General features: G+C 39.4%; 1 protein-coding gene across 1 annotated transcript in view; it reads right to left on the bottom strand.

The window, feature by feature from the left end:
* tusc3 (tumor suppressor candidate 3) overlaps nt 1–8321 on the bottom strand; it is a gene marked incomplete at its 3' end in the record, with an annotated part of 76409 nt that extends 68088 nt beyond the window's left edge. Inside the window, 1 exon segment of the mRNA XM_005948675.3 lies at nt 8181–8321. Coding sequence (XP_005948737.3) covers nt 8181–8285 — 105 coding nt within the window.
* Nucleotides 8322–22303: the final 13982 nt, after the last annotated feature.

Genomic DNA, 22303 nt, shown 5'->3' with positions numbered 1-22303 from the left:
GCAACAGAGATGTGCAAACACAACAACACAAACGAGCAAAATACAAGAATGGCCAACCTGAAACTAATAAATATATGTACAATATATAATAGTGTATGCATTTCTGGATGTGTATACTAAATATTTTCCTACGTGTGTGTGTGTGTGTGTGTGTGTGTATACACATTTTTACAAATTAAATAGTAAAAAAAAAAAATAAAAATAATAATAATAATAATAATAAAATATATAAAATATACAGAGTTGAATATGTGCAAAACAAGTGGCATTTATATACAGTGTGGAGTGCATAATGTTGAAGTTCCAGTAGTGAAGCTGAGGTGTCTATGACGTGTTCAGCAGTCTGATGGCCTGATGGAAGAAGCTGTCTCTCAGTCTGCTGGTACGGGACCGGATGCTGCAGAACCTCCTTCCTGATGGAAGCAGTCTGAACAGTTTATGGCTGGGGTGACTGGAGTCCTTGATGATCCTCCCCGCTTTCCTCAGGCAGCGCTTCCTGTAGATGTCTTGGAGGGAGGGAAGCTCACCTCCAATTATCCGTTCAGAGCACCGCACTACTCGCTGGAGAGCTTTGCGGTTGTAGGCGGTGCTGTTGCCATACCAGGTGGTGATGCATCCAGTGAGGATGCTCTCAATGGCACAGTGATAGAAGGTCCTGAGGATGCGGGGCTCATGCCGAATCTTTTCAGTCTCCTGAGAAAGAAGAGGCGCTGCTGCGCCTTCTTCACTGTTTTGTTTGTGTGTACTGACCACGTAAGATCCTCAGCCAGATGTACACCAAGGAACCGGAGTGAGATGGTTGTCTTGACACCAGTGGGTCAGGGCGCTGACCTCCTCCCTGTAAGCCGTCTCATCACCGTTGGTGATAAGACCCACCACTGTAGTGTCGTCCGCAAACTTCACAATGATGTTGGAGTTGTTAGTGGCTGTGCAGTCGTAGGTGTAGAGTGAGTACAGGAGAGGGCTCAGTACACACCCCTGTGGAGCACCAGTGTTCAGTGTGACGGGGGATGAGGTGATGCTGCCCAGTCTGACCACTTGGCGTCTGTCAGACAGGAAGCTAAGGATCCAGCTGCAGAGGGAGCTGCTCAGTCCTAGATCCTGCAGTTTCCTGTCCAGCTTCGAGGGAACGATGGTATTGAATGCTGAGCTGTAATCTACAAACAGCATTCTCCTCCAGGTGTGACAGGGCAGTGTGTAGTGTCAGGGCTATGGCATCATCAGTGGACCTGTTGTGGCGGTATGCGAACTGTAGAGGGTCCAGTGAGTCGGGTAGTGCAGAGCGGATGAATCTGAGTGAACACTCCAGCCAGCTGAGCCGCGCATGACTTGAGGACGCGGCCGGGAATCCCGTCCGGAAATCCCGTCATCAGTCTTGATCAGGAATTTCAATCTCATTTCAATCTCATTTCACATTTTACATTGTGGGAAACATAACTTAGAAACTTATGAAAATACAGTCTAAAGTCACACAATCTTTGCTGTCTTTTACATTTTCCAACCTTCCAGTAAGCCAGATGGTTTGCCGGGACTATTCTAGCCCCTGAGCTTTATGTTTGACACCCCCGGTCTAAATACTTCTCCTTTTACCAGTAAAGAATAATTTATCAGAGTTACTACAGACATTTTTAATGCTTTACCTTACACTTTTCCAACACTCATCAGATATTGTCTATGTTGCAATTATTTGTAACATTCAGAAAACAATGATCCATCATTCATTCCCACTTCGCACAGAAGCAGCTGTGTGGAGGTGATAAATAAGCCAGACATTGAACTTCTCTTTCTAGCACTCTCTCACTGTCCTTTATTTTCATCACTTGCTCAAAAATTTTGTGGCACTTTTCATGTGTCACTCCCAGTGCAAAGCTATTGATCTGACTCTGAAGGGATTATCGGACAGCGTGTGCTGTTTTTAAAGGATATTGCATACACCCCATGATAGCTGTCTTTTAACTCTGCAAACCAGTGTGACTGTTTAGATCAACTATAAATACAATTTTGATGTGCTCTGCCAGCACACCTTAAGAATTGGTTTTGAGGAATCAAATCCCAGCCCGATTGTCCACGCAGTATACATGCCAACAATAAATGTGCTAGAACAATGTTCAGTTTGTGCAAAATGTACAGTAGGTCACAAAGTTTTTATAGTAGCTACAGATTTTACCTATTTTTCTGCTTTTTGTTATCTGTCCACTCATAGTGACAAAGGAGATTAACTCCATTCTGTACGGAGGATGCAAACATGTTTCCAAATAGAGGTTCCAATATACTTTTCAAGAATCTCCTAAGCCTTCTGACACACAGGCCACGAAACTGGGCAATGACCTCCTGGCAATCTCTGGTTGCTAGGATAAAAGTGAATTTCCTGACCTGTTGGCAAAGGACTGCACCATAAACCTCCTCTTGATTGTTTTGGTTGCTAGCAAATTGCTGCTCTAATCCATAGCTTGCATAGTCAGACTTCTCTACAAACACCACTGGCCAAGTGATAATAAAACTTGAAGTGTAACAGAGATTTTTCTCCTTCAAAGTAAAAGCCGCACCTTATCATGCCAACCAACACATCTACATGGTCAAATGACCAAAAGGCCACTCTCCAATTCCAGTTTGCAAATCATCCTAACTTGCCTGAACTTCCTCCCTTAAATAGAATGTTCAATTACATTATTTAAGAATCAATAAGAGATCCCTTGTATGCAGACTGGACAAAATCTCAAAAATGTATTTTAATAAATACGAGCTAACATTTTTTTGGGTAATGTGGGATGATGGGTGGTGGGTTATATAACCAGAGCTTAACTAAGTATTTTCACGCAACTACTGGAAGAAGGAAGGCCTGCTAAGGACGTGGTCACTGTTTTTTAGAAGGCAGCTCATAAAAGAGACTGGAAATACCCTTCCGAATATCATCAGGGATGGACTGTAAAGTGCTGCGTGGACAGTAGCAAAAACCTGACGACATAAAGAGGTGGAGGGGAGCTCCCCCAGACCGGGCAGATCTGAGGGTTTCACTGTGCCATTATGTTATTGTCAGTGCGTATTATGTTTGTTTGTTAGGTTTTTTTTTTGTTTGTTTTTTCATGTGGATGACTGTCATAATTACAAAACTTTCAATAAAAAAAATAAAATAAAATAATAATAAATATGAGCTAAAGCTAGTGCTGTTCGATATAACGATATATATCGGATGACGACATAAAAATGTCTATCGCTTCATTTTACGCTATCGTTTGTTTCGTGGTGTCGCAAAATAAACTGTTTACGGCAATATTTTTTCATCGTTTTGATGGTCACTGTAGTGGCTATATTAATTTCTTAAAGTTCTCTCTTTCTCTTATATTTAATATAACCACACTATGGACGGACAAGCGTCTGTTTTTATGCGTTTTGGTTAGCAACAACGACGGTAACAGCATTGTGTGTCCGCTTGTTTATGTTCCACATAAATCTTTCACAATAAAGCTCAAGATCCTTTTGAGACTTTTCAAAATAAACTGAATCACGTGTAAAAAAGTAAAAAGTAAAAAAGAGCCGCCAGGTGCTAAAAAATAAACCTTAGACTCAAACGTTAGAACAGGCCTTCCCCCGCAGCACGCTGTGTAATAAATACTCACAAAGAAAACGGCGGCCGTTACAACATGTCTAAAAATGTATAGTTTCATGCATCTGTTAAAACACTCAACTCCAGCTACATGACGCGCAGCTGGAAACACTTCCCGCAAGTCGAGCTGCCCGAGATTCACAGAATTTACAGAAAATGTTACATTTTTGTGATTTATATCGTTATCGGATGATAGAATTCTTATATCGGGATATGAGATTTTGGTCATATCGCACAGCCCTAGCTAAAGCTATGATCTAGTTCCAGTTAAGTGACTAAAGCCAAAAAACAAACAAATATGCAAACCTATGTGTATTTCTTTAACAAAAGAAAATTTTAATATTTAACAGCTTTACCTTTAACATTCAGATCATGTTATCCTTCACTACAGTTTAGAGTTAAATCATACATTGGCCAGAGCCAGAGGAAAGGGCAGTGAGGGAGAGCAGAAATTGGTGAGAGGAATACAAAGTGCTGCTTCACCATTTTGTCCATTTCCAGCTAAATAAGATCTTCCTCCGCCTCCTCCACCTCTCCTGCTATGGCCTCTGGCAGGCAACTGGGAAAATACATTTCTCACATTATAACCCCTCAATATTTCTCCTGTGGCTCATCGAAAGTATGGCTGTCTCTCACTCTGTGTGTGTGTGTGTGTGTGTGCTGTGTGTTTTGTTTGCGTGTGTGCGTGTGTGTAAGTGTGACTACCTCCTCTCTTCTATTTGGTACTTTATAAAGGATGGTCCAAAGTTAAATGTTGGCAGACAAAATACTTTAACTCCAAAGTTTTAAAGAGAGGCAGTTCAATGTCAGAGAAGCAAACTAATAATAGCTGGATAAATTTAAGCCGGGTAAGTAATTGAGAAATGCTTTTTCTGCCACTCATTAGGTAATGCAGAGGTGTCCTTGAGCCGGTCAGTGTCTAACAGACTGTGACTATAACAGGCAACTCCCCTGTGCATTTTTGTGAAAGTGATGCAAAGCATTGCTGCAAATAAGCACTGATGCACTTACTACCCTTGCATGAATAATGTTACAAATAAGAATTTTATAATAATCTATTTTTTAAATCTATTCATTGTCATTGCCACTTAACAAGACATTACAAATTTGGCTTAAACCAGCCACAGTTTCCCACAAACTACACAAAACAGATTATTTATATAGTAACACATTTCCATTTTTTCCATTTTCATAAAGATACACAAGCCTGAAGTTGTTACTTTATAATTATTGAAAGTCTCCTAGATGCAATATGGCACATTAATTACAGATACACCTCCCAAGCCATTAGAAGTAGTGACAGAAAGGGTTTACAGCAAGCTGCAAGGCAAACTTGCCATTTTCAATTATTCATTCATTTGCTCACTCATTCAAGTACTTTTTCATCAGTGGCTAATCAGTCATTTATTCATCATTTCTTACATTCAGTCAGTTCTTTGTTCATTCATTAGTTGACACATTCAATTCATTCATTCAGATGTTCATTCACCTGTCATGTATTTGTCCATGCATTCTTTCTTATACTCATTCCACAATTAGTCCACTCAATTAATTTTCTATTCATTTTCAAAGTCAGCTCAGAAGAAAGGTGTTGATGAGGTGGTCCAACAGGAAAGGCACAACAGCATTCTGAATTGATCCAAGTCCCGTGGTCTATAAAAATATATAACTGCTCAACATACTATAGTCAGCAGGGTTCATCAGACTTTAGGTAAATAACTTCACCACATATAGCTAAAGGAAATGAAAGGGAAGAAAATGATCTTGTGATTTTAATAATGGAAACCATTACAGGATAGAATCACAACACAAGTTACAATCAACTCTGCAGATAAACCAACAAAAACCTATTATTGAACTGAAGTTACCCACATACAAATCCACTGATCATGACTATGTAGACAAATAAAATTCCTACAATGGCAAAGGACTATAAAATCCAATCTGGTCTAGAACATCTAGATATCCCAGAGAGCTAATATATCCTTTTTATACTTTTGTGGCTATGCTTATTAAATTTGAACCTGCTTATTTAATGCTTAATTCTGTATTCTGTGTTGTCAGGCAAGCATCTAGAGTCACAGGCAAGCATCTAATATGCCCTTTGTATTTATGTTTTAAAAAGTACAATACAAAAAAGTTTGCATCTTTTTTTTTTATTTTAAAATAGGTCAAATTTTAAAACAAAAAACCTTGCACTTTTGCATTTTCAGTGCCAGTGGCACTATCACTGATTCTAATTGTTGGGTAAAAACTTTAGGAGTGCTAGTTTAAAGATGAATGTACTGCAAACAGTTCAAAAGCAGAATTAATGTAATTTTAAACATGGCTTGGTCTAAATTTACAGAATGTTAATGTTTTAAAAATAAAGTGTTCCTGTTTCAACTCCCTAGTTGATGCTGGGAGCATCAGGCTTTTACTGTGTTTGTGTAGATTGGTAGCACAAAATGTCTGGCTACATATATTTAAAAATATGTTGTACTATCAATAAATAAAATAGGAAAACATATGATGGAAAAAAAGAGCCTGATACATGCTGTGCTTTGTAGCTCTTTTCTACACAGTCCGATACTCTTAGCTCCAGTGCTGAATGCTGACGAGTTTACCTAAAACTATTTCTAAATCTGACTAGATGCGGACTCCACTTCCTGCATCACCACCCAATATGATAACCATTTTGGCTGACAGTGCAGTCAAGAGCCATTTACAAAAGGTGCTCAAGATTTTATGACCAAACAAGCATGAGGTTCTACACTTTTATTTCTTTAGATTTTTGCATCACAGATGATATCTACATTTGATGCCAGCAAAAGCAATAAAAACTACATGTTCACGCAAAAACTACTAAAGCCTGTTGGTAAAATTTTAAGTCTTGACACATATGCCATTAAGGAGGTTGGAAACATAAGACTTTGTCATTAAACATGTTCATTAAACAGTTCTCAGATTTAACTTGATAGCTCAGGGTTTCTTAGTTTTTGACTGGTCAGTTAGCCTAATTCTTTTTTCACATTTAGTTGATTTAGAAATTAGTCACTAGGAATATCCCTAGAAGAAAGGCAAGATGAAGTGCTTGAATCAAAAGAAATCTCTTGTGCAATAAGGTTAGACACTCACAATTTGATCTGCATGGAGGAAACAGTGTTGAAAGGGTGGTTCAGCTAGCTGTCATGCTCCTTGTTTCTTATGAAAACCCCCAAAAATATCAGCCCACTGAAGGATAATTGCATAATTATGATTAAGGAACTGACCTCCCTGCCCATTGTTCCTTTAGTGGGCTGGTTCCAGTCATTATGCAAATGTACTATTTATAAGATTTGGGGAAACCTGCAGTCAGCTGAGACTGAAGAAGTCACTTGGATGAGTGACGAAACGTTTCTCCCACAAAACGCTACGTCCATATTTAGTCAAAAGACTATGACTAGAACTAAATGGCCTTTATTTGTATAGCGCTTTTACTAGTCCCCCCTAGGGACTCCAAAGCGCTTTACACACCCAGTCATCCACCCATTCACACACACACTCACACACTGGTGGTGGCAAGCTACAGTTGTAGCCACAGACTGTAGACTGTAGCTACAGACTGACAGAAGCGAGGCTGCCATATTGCGCCATCGGCCAACACCAGTAGGCGGTAGGTGAAGTGTCTTGCCCAAGGACACAACAACAGAGACTGGCCGAGCCAGGGCTCGAACCGGCAGCCTTCCGATTACAAGGCAAACTCCCAACTCTTGAGCCACGATCGCCCCTAAATCAAGAACAAATAATAAAACAATACCAACGTTGCACATCATCCCAAAATTGCTGAAATATGTGTCATATGCCTGTTGTTGATATAATTAGGAGGCTTATATTGTAACTCAGAACATGTATTACTTACTTTAATGAATCAAATACAAAGCTGGTGAACAGACTTTATTCATATTGTAAATACATTACAATGACTTTCCCCTCACTATCCTTTTGGATTAAACTGTTCCACTATAACTTCAATAAAACCACACCACCCTCTTTTACTAATCCGGCAACCGGCGCATCACAGAAACCTCAGCACGCTGCTATCAGTTGTGGGTATTCTGGCATCCTCACCAGCCTTATTAAACTACTGATAAGTAAACCGTAACACTTCCTATTCTGACAGATTTCAAAATAAAGTCATTACTCGCCACACTGCACCAGTGTTTGAGTGAGCAGTGCCAAAAAGCACCAATAGAAACTCTTTCCAAACAAAACACACTTTGCATGCAGCAGCTGTTGACAGCCCGCATTAGCTTGCTCTGCTTATTCATGCGTGTCCTTTTGTCATCGTCAGAAACACAGGAGGGCGTAGTGACGCAGAAAACGTGACAAGCACACTTTTTTATAAGACTTTTCTTTAAAACACATATTGGCACCAATGGAATTTATTGCAACTAAGAAACGGCATGTCAAGAGCCTCTCTCTGAGTTACTTCCTGGGAATTCTGACTAACCCAGACTAGCTTAAAAAACACCGGTAGGTTAAACCTGCACATCCCTTTCAGTGAGTAGCGTGGCCATTTTACATGAAAAACACATTTTTACGGTTGAAACATTACCTCTTTCTTCTTCTGTCCTCCCCCCGGTGGCAGACATACCATTAGGCAGAAAAAAACAGCCAAGACCTGCAGGTTAACAATGGCTTTAGCCCAAACAGACGCCATGACGGAAGGATGCTATGAATGCGAGACACGTCTCGACCAAGCGATTGGATCCTATGTTATCCAATCAGCGAAAAGGATTTGAATATGGAGACCTCTGGGGTTTGTAGTTTAAACGTTCACAGTACTGTCCTGCTAATACGTTTCTAATCCATGCGTTGGAGGAGGCGTAGCCAAAAAACTGTATTATTTCCATGATTTAGGTTTGCCTCTCATTTATAATCTATGACCCTGACCTAAGTAGTTAATGAAAAAAGCCAGCCTGTAGTCACATCATGATTCTGTAGAATTATGATTTCAGGGCAACCAAGTGAAGCTAAAAATATACATATATGAAATAAGTACTTATTTGAATACATCAAAAAATAGGATTGTGAGAAGCCTGGCAGTGCTGGTGTTAACAAAACTGATCTTGCAATAAATATTGCCTTTGTGAAAACCTTCAACTTTTAAAGCAACATGCATTTTATATTATAATTTACTTGTTTATTCATTCTGTGGTCTTAAGTCACAGTCCGTTGGCAGTCTGTGGGCAGCTTCAGACCGCCCATCTACACAGAGAGAGAGAGTCTGTTTTCTGATGTGGAAGTATCAATAAATGTGGTACAACCGGTTTGTGGGTTTCCTTGTGCTGTTTTTGATCTGTCAGACAAATACAGAGAAGAGCAAAGTTAAAACATATAAGGAGCTGAGGTTAAACCCATGTCTGTTTTGGTCTGGTCCCAGTGTCAAGCCCATGTCTCTTAATTCTTTGTTTGCATGATACTTCCTGTGTGATATGATACTTCCTGTTTTATTTTGTCACTCTCTCGTCCTGTGTTCAGTGTGTTCACTTTTGCTTACCCTGTCCTCTTAGTCTGTATTAGTTTCAGCCATGTTTCCTCCTGTTTCCCATCCTCTTGTTATCCCATGTATATTTAAGTTCTCTGTCTTCCTCTGCTCGTTGTTGTGTAGTGAGTTTACTGTGTTTCCTTATGTGCCATGTTTCCCTTGTAATTCCTAGTTGTTATCTGATAGTAGTTTATTACTATTTTCTAGTTTTTGAGTTTCATATGTTTGTACTTTTGAGTATCATGTTACAGTGAATAAAGCTGCCTCTTTTAGTTCACTCCTTTGTGTCCGAGTCTTGCAATTGTGTCCTACCTCCACCTGCCACACTGTAGTTCATGACAGAATGGCTTGACCCAGTGGACTGTATCCGTAAGATCTGGAACTATGTTTTGTTCTGCTAATTGCTGACAATCCTTTCTGTTGCTTTACCAAACCAGCTACCTTGGAAACTGTTTCTGCTACCAAGCCAGCTCTGCCTAAAACTGCTTTTTCCTAGCAAGTACCATGTAAAATAGTTAATCATATTCCTAAGCGAGTCAATTACACCACTCTGTCATGTGTTGGTCAGCCTGAGAAAGTTGAGTCAGTGTGTCGTGTGTATCAGCCAACAGCCCCAGAGACTGAATATTGTGTTACTAAGCTTGTTACTCCTGTAACTGTATATTTTGAGACTAGTAATGATGCTTGTGCCTCCTGGTCAGATCCTTCTGAGACTGTTTCCCCTGCTGCGAAAACTGGATTCCCCCAGAGATTGAGGCTCTGCCCAAAGCCTATCCAGAGAATGAATTTGTGGCCTCAGCCAACTCTGGAACCCCAGTAGTCCTTGAACACAACTTCCTGCGTCTGCTGGGTGCTCAGCTGACCCATTCCAGCTTCCTGCAGATTCCGCATGCCTCAGTGACTTAGCCAGAGGGACTCGTGCCGCCTGAACCTGTGGTCTGAGGGGTCACCGGAGCCTACTATGTAACCTGCGAAGTCCCAGCCTGTCGCCTGAGGGTCCCCACCTTTGTCGCCGGCCTTCCGGTTGGCCTACCAAAAACTTTAGTCTTTTTTTTTTATTTTTAGTGTAAAATATAAGCAGAGGGCAAGTAAACATTCCGTATAAATCAGTCAAAAGATTGATAAATCAATCAATCAGTCTGTCAAGTTAAGATATATTTAATCGAAAACTGAAGCATGTGTTTTTTAAGGACTGAGAGAAGTTACTAGCTCAGTTCCAGTGGCTGTTGCAGACTGTAATGGCTTTCTGGAGAGAAAAAACCTCCCCCAATGCTTCTCATCTAAACCACTGTTTTTAAGGGGAAAATGAATATATGTGTATGTGAATGAATAAATAATGAGTATATGAAAACACACAGACACAAACAAAAACCCGCGTGTGTCTGTGTTAAATTAAACGCATAATGGACTATTAAAGCCAGTGCACCATGAAACAATCAGTACATGTTACAGACTTGTTAATTCACAGTTCATTCACTCGATAGCGCTCAATCATGGAAACATTCCCAGACTTGTTGGCCGTGGCTGCAAAACGATTTCCTGGGAATTACCTTACTTGGTTATTGTTTAAGTTGTACTGCAGATTGCACCTGGTAAAAGTTTTGATCAGATGACCTCTGGAATATTTCTGTTTTCCTTAAATCTTTATTTCAAGATATAGAAAAACAGCATTGTATTGTGCCAGGAAATGCAATTTCATCTAATCCATTTTTCTTGGATAAGGATAAGGAAGCACTGCTTTAGTTAAATTAGGATTACTGGAAGTCTCTCACTGTCCCATAATTCTTCTCTGGGGCACTGAAGCATTTTCATGTCAATCCTCTATGTTTTTCTCAAAGTATCCAGCACTCAGCAGTGACCTATAAGTTGCTGTCAAACTTTATACTGCGAGGCAGGGGAAAAAAGTGACCCTCTCGTGAGTTTTTGCTCTCTTTGCATCTAGCAAAGCAAACAGCCGCACTTTGCATTTAAGTAGAATAAAACTCCTGTCTGATCTGAAGCTAGAGGAACAGAGGGAGAGCAGAGGGAGAGCAGGGGGAGAGAGACACAGAGAATCATGTTAAGTCAGTTGCTGCTACTGCAGAACTCAGTCATGCTTCTTTAGACCAGTGTGACAGGTAAAATTACACACTGCATGTTTTGGATGGGGGGTTTGTGTACTGACACAAAGCAACAAGGAGGGATACACAGAATCAGAGAGGTTAGTGTGAAAGATGGAAAAATGAATTCCATCTCATTTAAGGAATTTTGTGTGCTGTAACTAAGTTTAAATAAATAAATCAATTGTTTTGCTTATTTTTTGTAAAGTAAAAATTGCATTCAGTACAGTGCTAATCCATTTTCATTTTTATTTGAAGACATCTGCACAGAATGCATTTGCTGCACTGAGAGCCCAATTCATAGGGCCACAAAGGCAAGAGAGGAGAGGCCAACATGAAGTTGCCAGTTAGTCTCCTGACATATAGGTTCTATATATAAATTTGTGGGGGAAAAATGGTAGTCTGAGTTGCCAGGTGTCCACCAAGAAATTTAAAGGATTGAGAATGTTTTTGTAAAGAGGAGTGGAACCAAAATTTCTCCTGAATTGTGTGCAAAACTGGTGACCAACTACAAGAAACATCTTACCATTATGTTTGCCAACAAGGGTTTATCCACCAAGTACTCAGTCATGTTTTTCTTGAGGATTAAATGCTTATATCACTCAGTGACATGCAAATGAATTTATAACTTTCATGTAATGTGGTTTCTTTTCTGTATTTTTTTGGTTGAAACTTTTACTCTCTCCAATAAAATGAAGCTACCATAAAAATGAGACACTGTTCATTTCTTTGTATGTGAGCAAACTTACAAATTCAGCAGGGGATCAAATAATTATGTCCTCCACTGTAAATGAGAGGCAAAGAGAGAGCTTGGAAGCACAGACAGGAGAGGGGAAAGATGGGTGATGGCATTTCCAGCTAGCACAGTAGCGAGTACCCGTAACAAGGGTCAGACTCTCCCATATGAAAAATCACAAGGACTAAGAAAAGTGATTAATTGCTCTGCAACACAAAGTTTACAGAAAGAAAAAACAGAAACAGTGGAGCTAGATGGAGGTGGTTGTGGTCTCTGAATTGCAGAGCTGCAGGAAAAAGGAAAATAGTGCAGCCAACAGAAAGGTTGAGAGAATGCAACAATAAAAGGGAAACAAGAGAGTGGAGGAGCGAGAGAGACAGAGAGATTGGAATATGAAGGAACTGGAGGCAAAGATAGCAGCAGGGAAGTTAGAGCGAGTCATGTATCGAATGAGCGTACATAGGAAAAGAGTCAGACAAACAGAGAGGGAGGAGCAAAGAGATTGACTGAGGCATTCATTAATATGATGTTCGTTATCTCTGACGGACTCCCTCAACAAATGTTCCTCTGTTCTCTAGTATGCCATTCAATAAGTCTATGGCTGTGTGTGTGTGTGTGAGACAGAGAAACAGAGAGTGGGAGTTATTGTGTGTTTTCCTATGATTATGTGTTCATCAACTCTCAGTCTTAGCTCTGTACAACAATAATGCACTACTGCTAAATATGATATGACTGTGCAAAATGATAAACAAACCTTTCTTGTAACCGTATGGCTATATGTTTTGCTTCACTTGGGAATGCGTTCTGTGACAATATTATGTATCATAACCACACATCTCTTAGGGCTAGTGATAGATGCTAAAGTCAATTATAGATATTAACAATACTTTTAAAGCACAGGTCTTGAAGATTTTTAGACTGAATAGTCAGCATTTCTGACATTTCTTCCTAACATCTTGTCACCCTATGTTTCCCATTTTCTTCCTGGTCTGTGCAACTTAGTGCTTGACAAGCCGTTATCGTCACCTCTTTTAAATATTCCTCTCATTCTTTTGTACCCAACTACATTGCTCTTCTTCCCCGTCAGCTCTGTATTAGTTTGCTTTGCTCTCCTCTGGTCATCATCTTCTCTTCGCTTTATTTTCCTCACCTCGTTTTATGATTACACCTTCTTGCAAACATTTTTTAAAAGGTGTTTTATGGATGAGGAAAAGCCCTGGCAGTCAGCAGGCGGCAACAATTTACTATTAAGTAAAGGAATTAGGACAGTTTACACCATAACATAACAAAAAAGAAAGAAATTTTGTCAATCTATATATATGATCTATTCACTGACTCTTTTGCAGTATTTTTCTGTTCCCAGGCAATCACAGACTAATGCTTTTGCATTGCATCTGTACTCACAAACACACTTCAAATGCAGACACACACAAAACCACACACAAGCTTCCCCAGACTTTCTGAAACAACCCTCTTCCAACAGCCTCTGCATTTAAATACCCTTCTTGAGTTCTGTGGCAAGCAGCATTGTCCATTCATCTAATTGATTAGATGCCCCCCCCCGCCATACTGCACCAGAATGTCTGAACACATGCTGCACACACACACACACACACACACACACACACAACACACACACACACCAACACACACACACACACACACACACACACACACAGAAGAAACAGCTAACATCACACTCTGGGGCGTCAGACACTGAAATTATATACGTCAACATCATTGCCTATTTTCTAGTTTTCCATCTCCTATCTTCAGCATTTCTTCCATCCGGTCTCTCTCTGTCTCTTTCTCACTCTCTCTCCCCCCTTCTCTCTCTCTCGGTCTCTCTCTTTCCCTTTTCTTTCAGGGAGAGCTGATATCTCTGGCGGTTTGCCGCATGGAAGTCGCCCAGGCAAGGCAGAATATCATCTCTCTGAGCCGGACGTCTTCTCTCCATTTGCCCACCTCTGCAAGAGCAGACACAGCACACTCACATTTACCGGGATTCCACGGGATATAACGGCATTTATCCGCTGACCGACTATCAGGAGAGTCTAAATCCCGGCTTCATTCCAGCAGAGGGGCGATATTTCTTACTCAGATGTAACAACACAAAAACACGTAACGGATCACCAAGTGCGCAAAAGCCGCAGCTTAAAACATTACGCACGGCGAATTCTTTTCTTTTTCTATCTATTTTCAAATTCATCCATCAATTCTCTGCACGGACAAACCGGGGACTGGAGGCGGGGGGTACTTCCATGCTATGGAGTCCTGATTTTACCAAGCGACCCAGAGGGAGGCTTGAAACTGAGAAAATTCGTCGTGCCGTGCTGGAATATTAATAGCCAAATCCTAACAATAATCAAGGGGATATCGCAGCAGAGTTTGGGACTCTCGAGAGCACCCCAACTTTTTTTCTTCCTTTTTTTGTTTCCGTTTTAATCTCTTTCCCTCTTATCTTCTCCGCCTGTGGGACTTGTATTTTCGTGACTGATTAGCAGTAAGCTACTTCACTTTCTGTCATGGACCGCTCGACGTCTTTGGATATAGAAGCGCTCAAGGTAAGACAGTCGCAGCATAGAGACGCGCACTTATTCCTGCAGAGAGAGTTGCAATACCCTTCTGTATGGGTGGATGAGTGGAGACACTGGTGGCGTATTGGGTGACTTGGAATGATGAGTGAATTGTCTTATGGCTGTTATTGGCTGGTTGGATTAATCCGCAAATGACTGACTGGTGCTGAAGGGTAAAGCTGATATCATGAGACGATGCTTGTTAACTGTTGGTTAGTTGGATGGGCGGCCAGCAGGTTGTTTGTTCTTTCTGGAGGGACCAAGTGACTTTTCGATGCTGGGAGGTTAACTGGTATCTGAAAGTCTTGAGGTACAATCATCAAATGGGGTTTAACATTCGGGTCGAGTAAACGGATGTAGTTGCAGCACTATCGAAGATATCCTTTCCCTCTCTCTCTCTGTTTCTGTTAAGTATAAAACCACACTCGTGCATGTTGGTTAAAAGAGGAGTGTGAGGGCGAGCGTGTGTCAGCATTCAGTGTGTAAGGTAAATTTCACTAAGCTTTGCTTGCACAAAGATTTGTTGCAGTGAACTGTTGTGCGGTGTTGGGACATTCGATCGACGGGACGAATGCGCCCGACGTGTAAATGAATTAGCAAACATTCATAGAAACAGATAGAGAAGTAAGACTGCCACCAGATTTGTCATTTCTATCCCCCTTCTTGAGTTATTAATCTTACTTTTCATTTCCTTCGGTGTAATACAGGTTTTTATTGGCTTAAAAGTGAAGCTGGCGATTCCTAAATGTCAAGGGGAAGAAATAAATACCTGTGTGTACTTGTGCCCACAGATTTAGGCTATGTGGCTGTGTAGACATTGCTTTCCCGACTATATTTGTGGAGGAAGCTTATATAGTTCGCGCTATCCTTTTATTCTAACCGTTGACATTTTTGTCCAATTTCCTAGGCATTTGCATGTCCATGTAGGTCAAATTCGGTGTTTTGTGGGATGAGTCTTTTTGCACTTCACAATGAGAGCAACATAATGGGAAAAAAAACAATAATAAGACATTGCTTCTAGTTACGTTTGACCAGAGGTAAGAATTAATGAAGTACAACTACTTTGTTACTTTACTTGAGTAGACTTTTCAGGTATTTGTACTTTACTGGAATATTTGTTTTTCTGACAATTGTTTACTTTTTACTCCTCATATTTTAACACAGATATCTTTTCTTTCTGTTGCTTGTTACATTTTCAGAACAGGCTCATTACTTTAGGTTTAATGCATTTGATCTGTGTTGTTATTTCACATCACTGTGGAATTCCCAGTATCAAACCAATTAAAACTGTAGTCACTATATTCAGGGGTTAAAGTCTGGAACAGTCCATTTTTGGCACAAGTTTAAAAGATGTGTTCATGATATTATCGAGCGAGCAATTCAGAAGAGAACCAAGCATGCAGTCTCTTTTCATGGTAGTTTCATTTTAATGGAGCAAGACAGAGTATTAACCAAAAAATCTACAAAAAGCACATTACATAAATTCTATATCCTGTCATGGATGTCACTGAGTGAAGTGAGTTTTTGATTCTCAAGCAAAACATAACTCCGTACTTTGTGGAGAAACCCTTGTTGGCAAGCACAGCAGTAAGGCATTTCTTGAAGTTGGTCACCAGATTTGAACATCAAATGAGGAATTTTGGCTCACTCCTCTTTAAATAAACTTTAAATCCTTTAGATTTCTTGGCTGCTGATTGGCAACTCAAAGCTTTGGCTCCCTCCACAGATTTTCTACATATATTTTTTTTCTCCTTGATTTTTGGTTCGCCATCAAAATTAACTATCATGAAAATGAAAGACTGTTTATTTCTTTGATGGTGGGCAAACTTACAAATTGAGAAAGAGATCAAATAATTATTTTCCCCCGTGAAGGAAATCACTTTTTTTTGAAGCAGCAGGTAATTTCAAATGCAACATTTCTAACAGCTCAACAAATATCAGCAACAGGATGGTAGGGGTGAAGTTATTTATTTATTTATTTTTAGCTATGTTGGACTGGTGAAGAGAAGATGAGATGTTCATGGTCAATGTTAGGTTACATCAATGGTAGGAGAGCTCAAAATTCATTTAAGGTAAAGATTGGGATGCTGATTAGATTCATTCACTGAATTCCAGCCTTATAATGTTTAGGTGTCAGAAATCAGCTACACTTGCTCATGTAACATCGGCTTATGTTGAATTCTGTTTGGTAAATCCAGAAAGCGCAGTGAATATTGGAGCAGCAGCTCCAGCACATGGCAGCTGGTGCATTAAAAAAATCCACTGCAGCTCAGAATAGAAAATATCGAAAATATTGTCCATATGAATTCTTTTCACCACCTTACAACACTACACTCGATTTTACTCATTTTTCTGTTTTGGTGCAGAGGCAAAGTCACTCACACTGTAGGAAACAGAAAATAGAGATGAACTCCATTTGCTTTTAATCTCTGTGTGTTCTACATAACACCTGTTCAAGCTGACTAAATAGTTTAGAATTAGAATTTGGGTTGAAATAAAGTTTGCATTATTTTTTTATGACATGAAGTTCAGTTTCGTTTGAACAAAATAGCTGGTAGCTGATGTCCTCCAAAGAACTATATTTTACTTTTATACTTTGAGTGAATTTTGGAACTTTTTCCACTTTGAATAAAGAAGTTGAATCAGTACTTTACTTTTGCCAAATCATTTTTTTAAACAATGTGTATGTGTAAGTGTCTGTACTTCTACCTAAGTGAAGAATGTTTGTACTTTTTGCCACCTCCGTTAATGTTTGCTAGTCATTTATCACTCAACTTTCACTCAGTATTTTGGCTGTTTTTAATGCGGTTCTCTATTTATATATGCTAATTCAATTCATTATACATTTGAATTATATAATGAAAATACATTCACTCTAACTCTAGAGTAGGTCATTGTTAGCAGTCATGGACATGTATTGAAAGATAAGTAAATAATTCTAGTTAAGAAAGCTCACTGTAGTATACACATTAATGGCCATTAATGGCCACATACATTGTACACCTATTATACCACTGAGTTTTCAATAGGGAATACAATGTAGACACAGACTGTGGGTGGAAATGTCTATTTACTGCGTGCTGCTGCATTTATTGGTGACCAGTAACTAGATAAATTAACAAATCAATAAAATTCCTCCGAGGTTTGACATTTCAAGCAACATTTTATGTGATCAAATTTCTGAGAAGGGAACCTTGATACCGCACTGATGCAGAGCTCCAGACGGACTTGGACTCAGCTGGCTGGTTGCTGATTTAAAAGATCAAAATTGGCGTTCGGATTTTAAAATGACCTTAACTGTTAGCCAATGAAACTGACCTGCAGAATTTTGTGAGTACTAATGTTTTTGTCTCTGCTATTTTCTGGTGTCTATTTGATGCTTGTTCCTTTTAGACATGCACTCATTTCTGTTAATTTGATGAATCACTTACCGACTTATTAATCATCGGCAAAGATAATTATTGATAACAAGTTTAAATAAGAACTCTGGGAACTTTGTGTAAAAATATTATGGCAATCTGATAGTTACATTTATGCAAAGATATATATGAAGACATATATATGCGCATCTCTGTTATGAATCTTTGTAAGTTGCACAGCTCACCAACAATCACAACTGTGTTGGATACACACCTAAACAGCAAAAGCAAATGTGTAGTTTTAAAACTTTTAAAACAGCAATGTGGTTGCCGCTAATGCAACTGAGCTTTTTGAATAAAATTCAGCATCGCATGTATTATTCCCATTCTCTCTGAATGACTAAAGGTAAATAATTAAGTTAAGCTGTCATTGCTGTCATTAGATTATGTTTTGTTAATCTCTGTACAGTGGAAGTTACTGAATGTTACTGTGATTGCATATTAAAAGTTGGTGGCTCTAGTTTTATAGCGCTATGTTAAAAGAATAATGACCTTTCCTTTCCTTAAAAAAGTAAATGACCATGCAGGATTTCCAGCTGTTATTCTCTAAAAATAATGATCACCCGTACCTCCCATCCCACGTAAGAGTGCTTGGTAACTACTACATCACACTACATATTGAGTTTAAAGCATTTCCATCTAGTTCTGCTACGTCCATCTCTTTATCTATCTGCTTGATGTTTTCTGCAGAGCTGGTGTCATGTCCTTGGCAATGGTGACAGTCCCTAAGTTTGAGTGCATTGGGTTTTGGCACTCAGAAGTACTCACACATACACACTCCTGCAGTATGCTCTGTATAGTGAAGGCTAGAAGGTATGCACATCTGAGTGAGTTTATATGCAAGAAATCATAATTCATGATTAAATGCTGAAAAGTGTAGGAATTGCAAATGAATATAGTGGCTTTTCTAATACAGCAAAAGTGTGTGTGTGTGTGTGTTTGAGAGGGAGAGGGAGAGAGAAAGAGAGAAACTGCACAGGCTTACTGACCACATAGCCTTCTGGACTAGTGGAGACAAACACATGCAGTATATACACACAGCAATCCAATCTAATGAAAAACCCGATTTTTTTCTTCAGTTAGTCAAATGTGTGTGTGTCTAGTGCCTGTGTGTGTGTGTTTCAAAAAGCACTCTCAGGAAATGAACAGAGAACAAGGACAACATCGGGACATTGATAAGACACTGCATTATATCAAATCTACAATTGGTATGTGTGTGCGTGTTTGTGTGTGCATGTGAATGTGTGTTTTTAACCAAAGACCTATGGGGTCATAAATCAGTGCAGGTTTCAATATCAATAGAGCAGTTAAAGTGGTATTGATCTTTAGTAATAGCTGCACCATAAATTATATACAGTATAATAAGGGCAGTCAGATTGAATTTGACCCTCTGGATCAGAAGCTCTGGACTTGCAACAGGCAAAGGAAACCTGGAGTTTATCTTTCGTAAGTCTACAGATTATGAGTTAACACTGATATAACTATAACTATACATTATAAATAGTGTCTATAAATTTGTGACTAGTGAAAAAACAAGGAAATGTAATTCCTTTTCTAGCCACCATAGAACATAACTTCTAAATTATGGTTAGTTAATCACAAAGTGGACAGCCAAATGAACCAACCTATGATACAAGCCTGAAAGTGAATGAAACAGCATTTGCAATATGGCTGTTTTCCCACCTTGGTTACACTCTTTCACTTAAATCCATTTGGTAACCACCCAGTGAAGCCACAGTTTTGCATTTCTGGCCACTGAGCAGCTCAATTGGAGCAATTGGGGGTTCAGTGCCTTTTCCAAGGGCACTTCAAAAGTAGCTGCTGAGGGATGGGAGAACATTACTCATTCATTTAAGTGAGCTGGGCTGCAGCTTGCCTCTCTAACCTCCAAGTTAGAGAGTGCAATTCTTCATCTGTGTATCACCAGTTCAGTTCAATTATGTTACAAGTGCAAAAACACACGTGAACTGATTACTCAATGTGCTCCAGTGTGAAATACGTTATATTGTAGTGACAGTCATGTTTGTTGAGGTTGCCAATGTGACAGCTGCACAATTTGAAAGTGGGGGCCTCACTCTCAGCCACACTGACTTCATTCCTATTGTAGTGGAGACTTCCCAAACATTTGCATGCATCCTCATTTCAGTTTTGAATCCATAACAGATAGGCTGTGATGCATTACGATTCCTGACTGTGGCATCACATTAATAACAAAGCCTTTCCGGGTGGCAAATTATTCCACTGCAATAGGCAGCTGAATGTGAATTTAACCACTTTGAAGTTTCTTAGCCATTGGAATTGGAACATCACACGGCATTGCATAATGTGCAAATGAATAGAAAACACAAGACTTACATATTAATATTTCTGGGGGTTTTTTTTCTTCACTTTTGGTATTTAGACAAAATTGTTTGTCTAATTAAACTAATCAACACTTGCTCAAATCAAGGTAACTTATTAGCCTATACTATTTTGAACTAAGATAAATCCCTCCCTTCTATCATTCATTGATAAATTTGACATGGACTTACGTTACATTTGGGGTTAAAGTGATAATCAGTGTTGACTGGTAAGGTACTGATGTATTTTAATTTCACTTAACAGAGGCAACCTTTAGTAGCTAGCCAGTGTACTTCAGTTCTCATGTATGCAGAGTTAAAAATGTATTTCAGTTGATTAATATCACCATTGCCTCTGTATTGAACAGTCGTCTACTTTTTCCCCCTACTTTCTAACACCTGGAGTAACAATGAAAAAATATTGAAAAAGATAGTCAACTATTAGTGGAATTACAGCAAAATGGAAGTGATTGGGAATAGCAGCAACTCAAATGCAATGTTTTAAATGTTTTAAAGCATGCTGCCACTGGATTCTCTGGAGTGACGAATAACACTTCTGTGGCTTGCAATCCGGTGGACGAGTCTGGGTTTGGCAGTTGCCAGGAGAACGGTACTTTTCCGACTGCACTGTGTCATGTGTAAAGGAGGGGAGATTATTGTGTGGGGTTGTTTTTCAGGAGCTGGGCTCAGCCCCTTAGTACCAGTGAAAAGAACTCTTAATGCTTCATCATAGCAAGACATTTTGGACAATTTCATGCTTCTGACTTTGTGGGAACAGTTTGAGGATGGTCCCTTTCTGTTGAAACAGAACTGCGCACAAGTGCGCAAAGTAAGGTCCATAAAGACATGCTGTGGAAAAACTTGACTGGCCTGCACAGAGTCCTGACCTCAGCCCAACAGAACACCTTTGGGATGAGTTACAGTGGAATTTGTGAGCCAAACCTTCTCGTCCAACATCAGTGTTCAACCCCACAAATGCATGCACTTCTGGAAGAATGGTCGAGTTGAAGCTGTTAGAGCTACAAAGGGTGGGCCAGCATCATACTAAACCAAATGCATTAAGAATGGGATTTCACTCATGTTCATATGTGTGTAAAGGCAGACTTGTGAATACTTGGCATTACACTATATAAATGAGTACAGGTTAAAACTATTCCCAAATTACTCTAGGCTTCCTTTTTTTTTTTTTTTTTACCTTTTTCTTACTCATACCACAGTGTTATTTAATTTCATTATAAATTCAATAATGCACACATGCACACACATTCACTTAGAGATGGCCCGGAGCAGGAGTGTGCCATATTGAAGGTAAGTTTCAGAGTGAAGTAGTCAGTAACCTTCTTTATCCACATCAGTTCATTTTACAGTTAATTACCCAATTTTGCAGAAAGAATATTTCCATTACACAACATAGTGTGGTTGTGCATGTGTGTGTGTGTTACATAAATAGAATTTCACTCGCAATCATGGCTTTTCTGTGTTTATGTTTATTCATGTTTGTGTGTGTGTGAGTGTGTGCGGGGGTGGGTGTGCGTGTGTGTATTGCTTGGGTAGCAGTGTTTAAAGGTCTAATAGCTATGGGGCTAGAATTGGCCTTTTAAAGGTTAATTTACAGTGTTTAGACTTCATGAGTGTGTGTGCATATTGAAGTTTACGAGTTTTGTTATGTTTGCTGAGCAGTAAAGTAATTCACAGTATGAACCCCTCTCCTTCACATTGCTTGTAGGCATGTATGTGTTCTGTTCTATGTGTATGTGAACTTTAAACCACCTGACATTATGAATTGCTTGAAGGTGAGCTAACACAGCTGTGCTGCGTAATAATTAAGGAAAATATACTGGTATTTTGGAAAGTAATGCTGTTTTCTTTCTTCTTAGACTTAAAATGGACTGTTTTTTCTCAGCAAAAATGTTTCTTAAAAAATGTTTCTTGAAACAAGAACTAGAAACAGCTGGTCTAGCGCCATCAGAGGCTCCCTAAGAGAACCTTACCAATATGTATTTCCCTCTTTCCTGCAAAAA

The sequence above is a fragment of the Haplochromis burtoni genome, unplaced genomic scaffold (assembly GCF_018398535.1).
Source record: "Haplochromis burtoni strain Fernald_Lab_line unplaced genomic scaffold, NCSU_Asbu1 Contig_612, whole genome shotgun sequence".
NCBI lineage: Eukaryota > Metazoa > Chordata > Actinopteri > Cichliformes > Cichlidae > Haplochromis > Haplochromis burtoni.
This window is presented reverse-complemented; position numbering and strand designations above follow the sequence as displayed.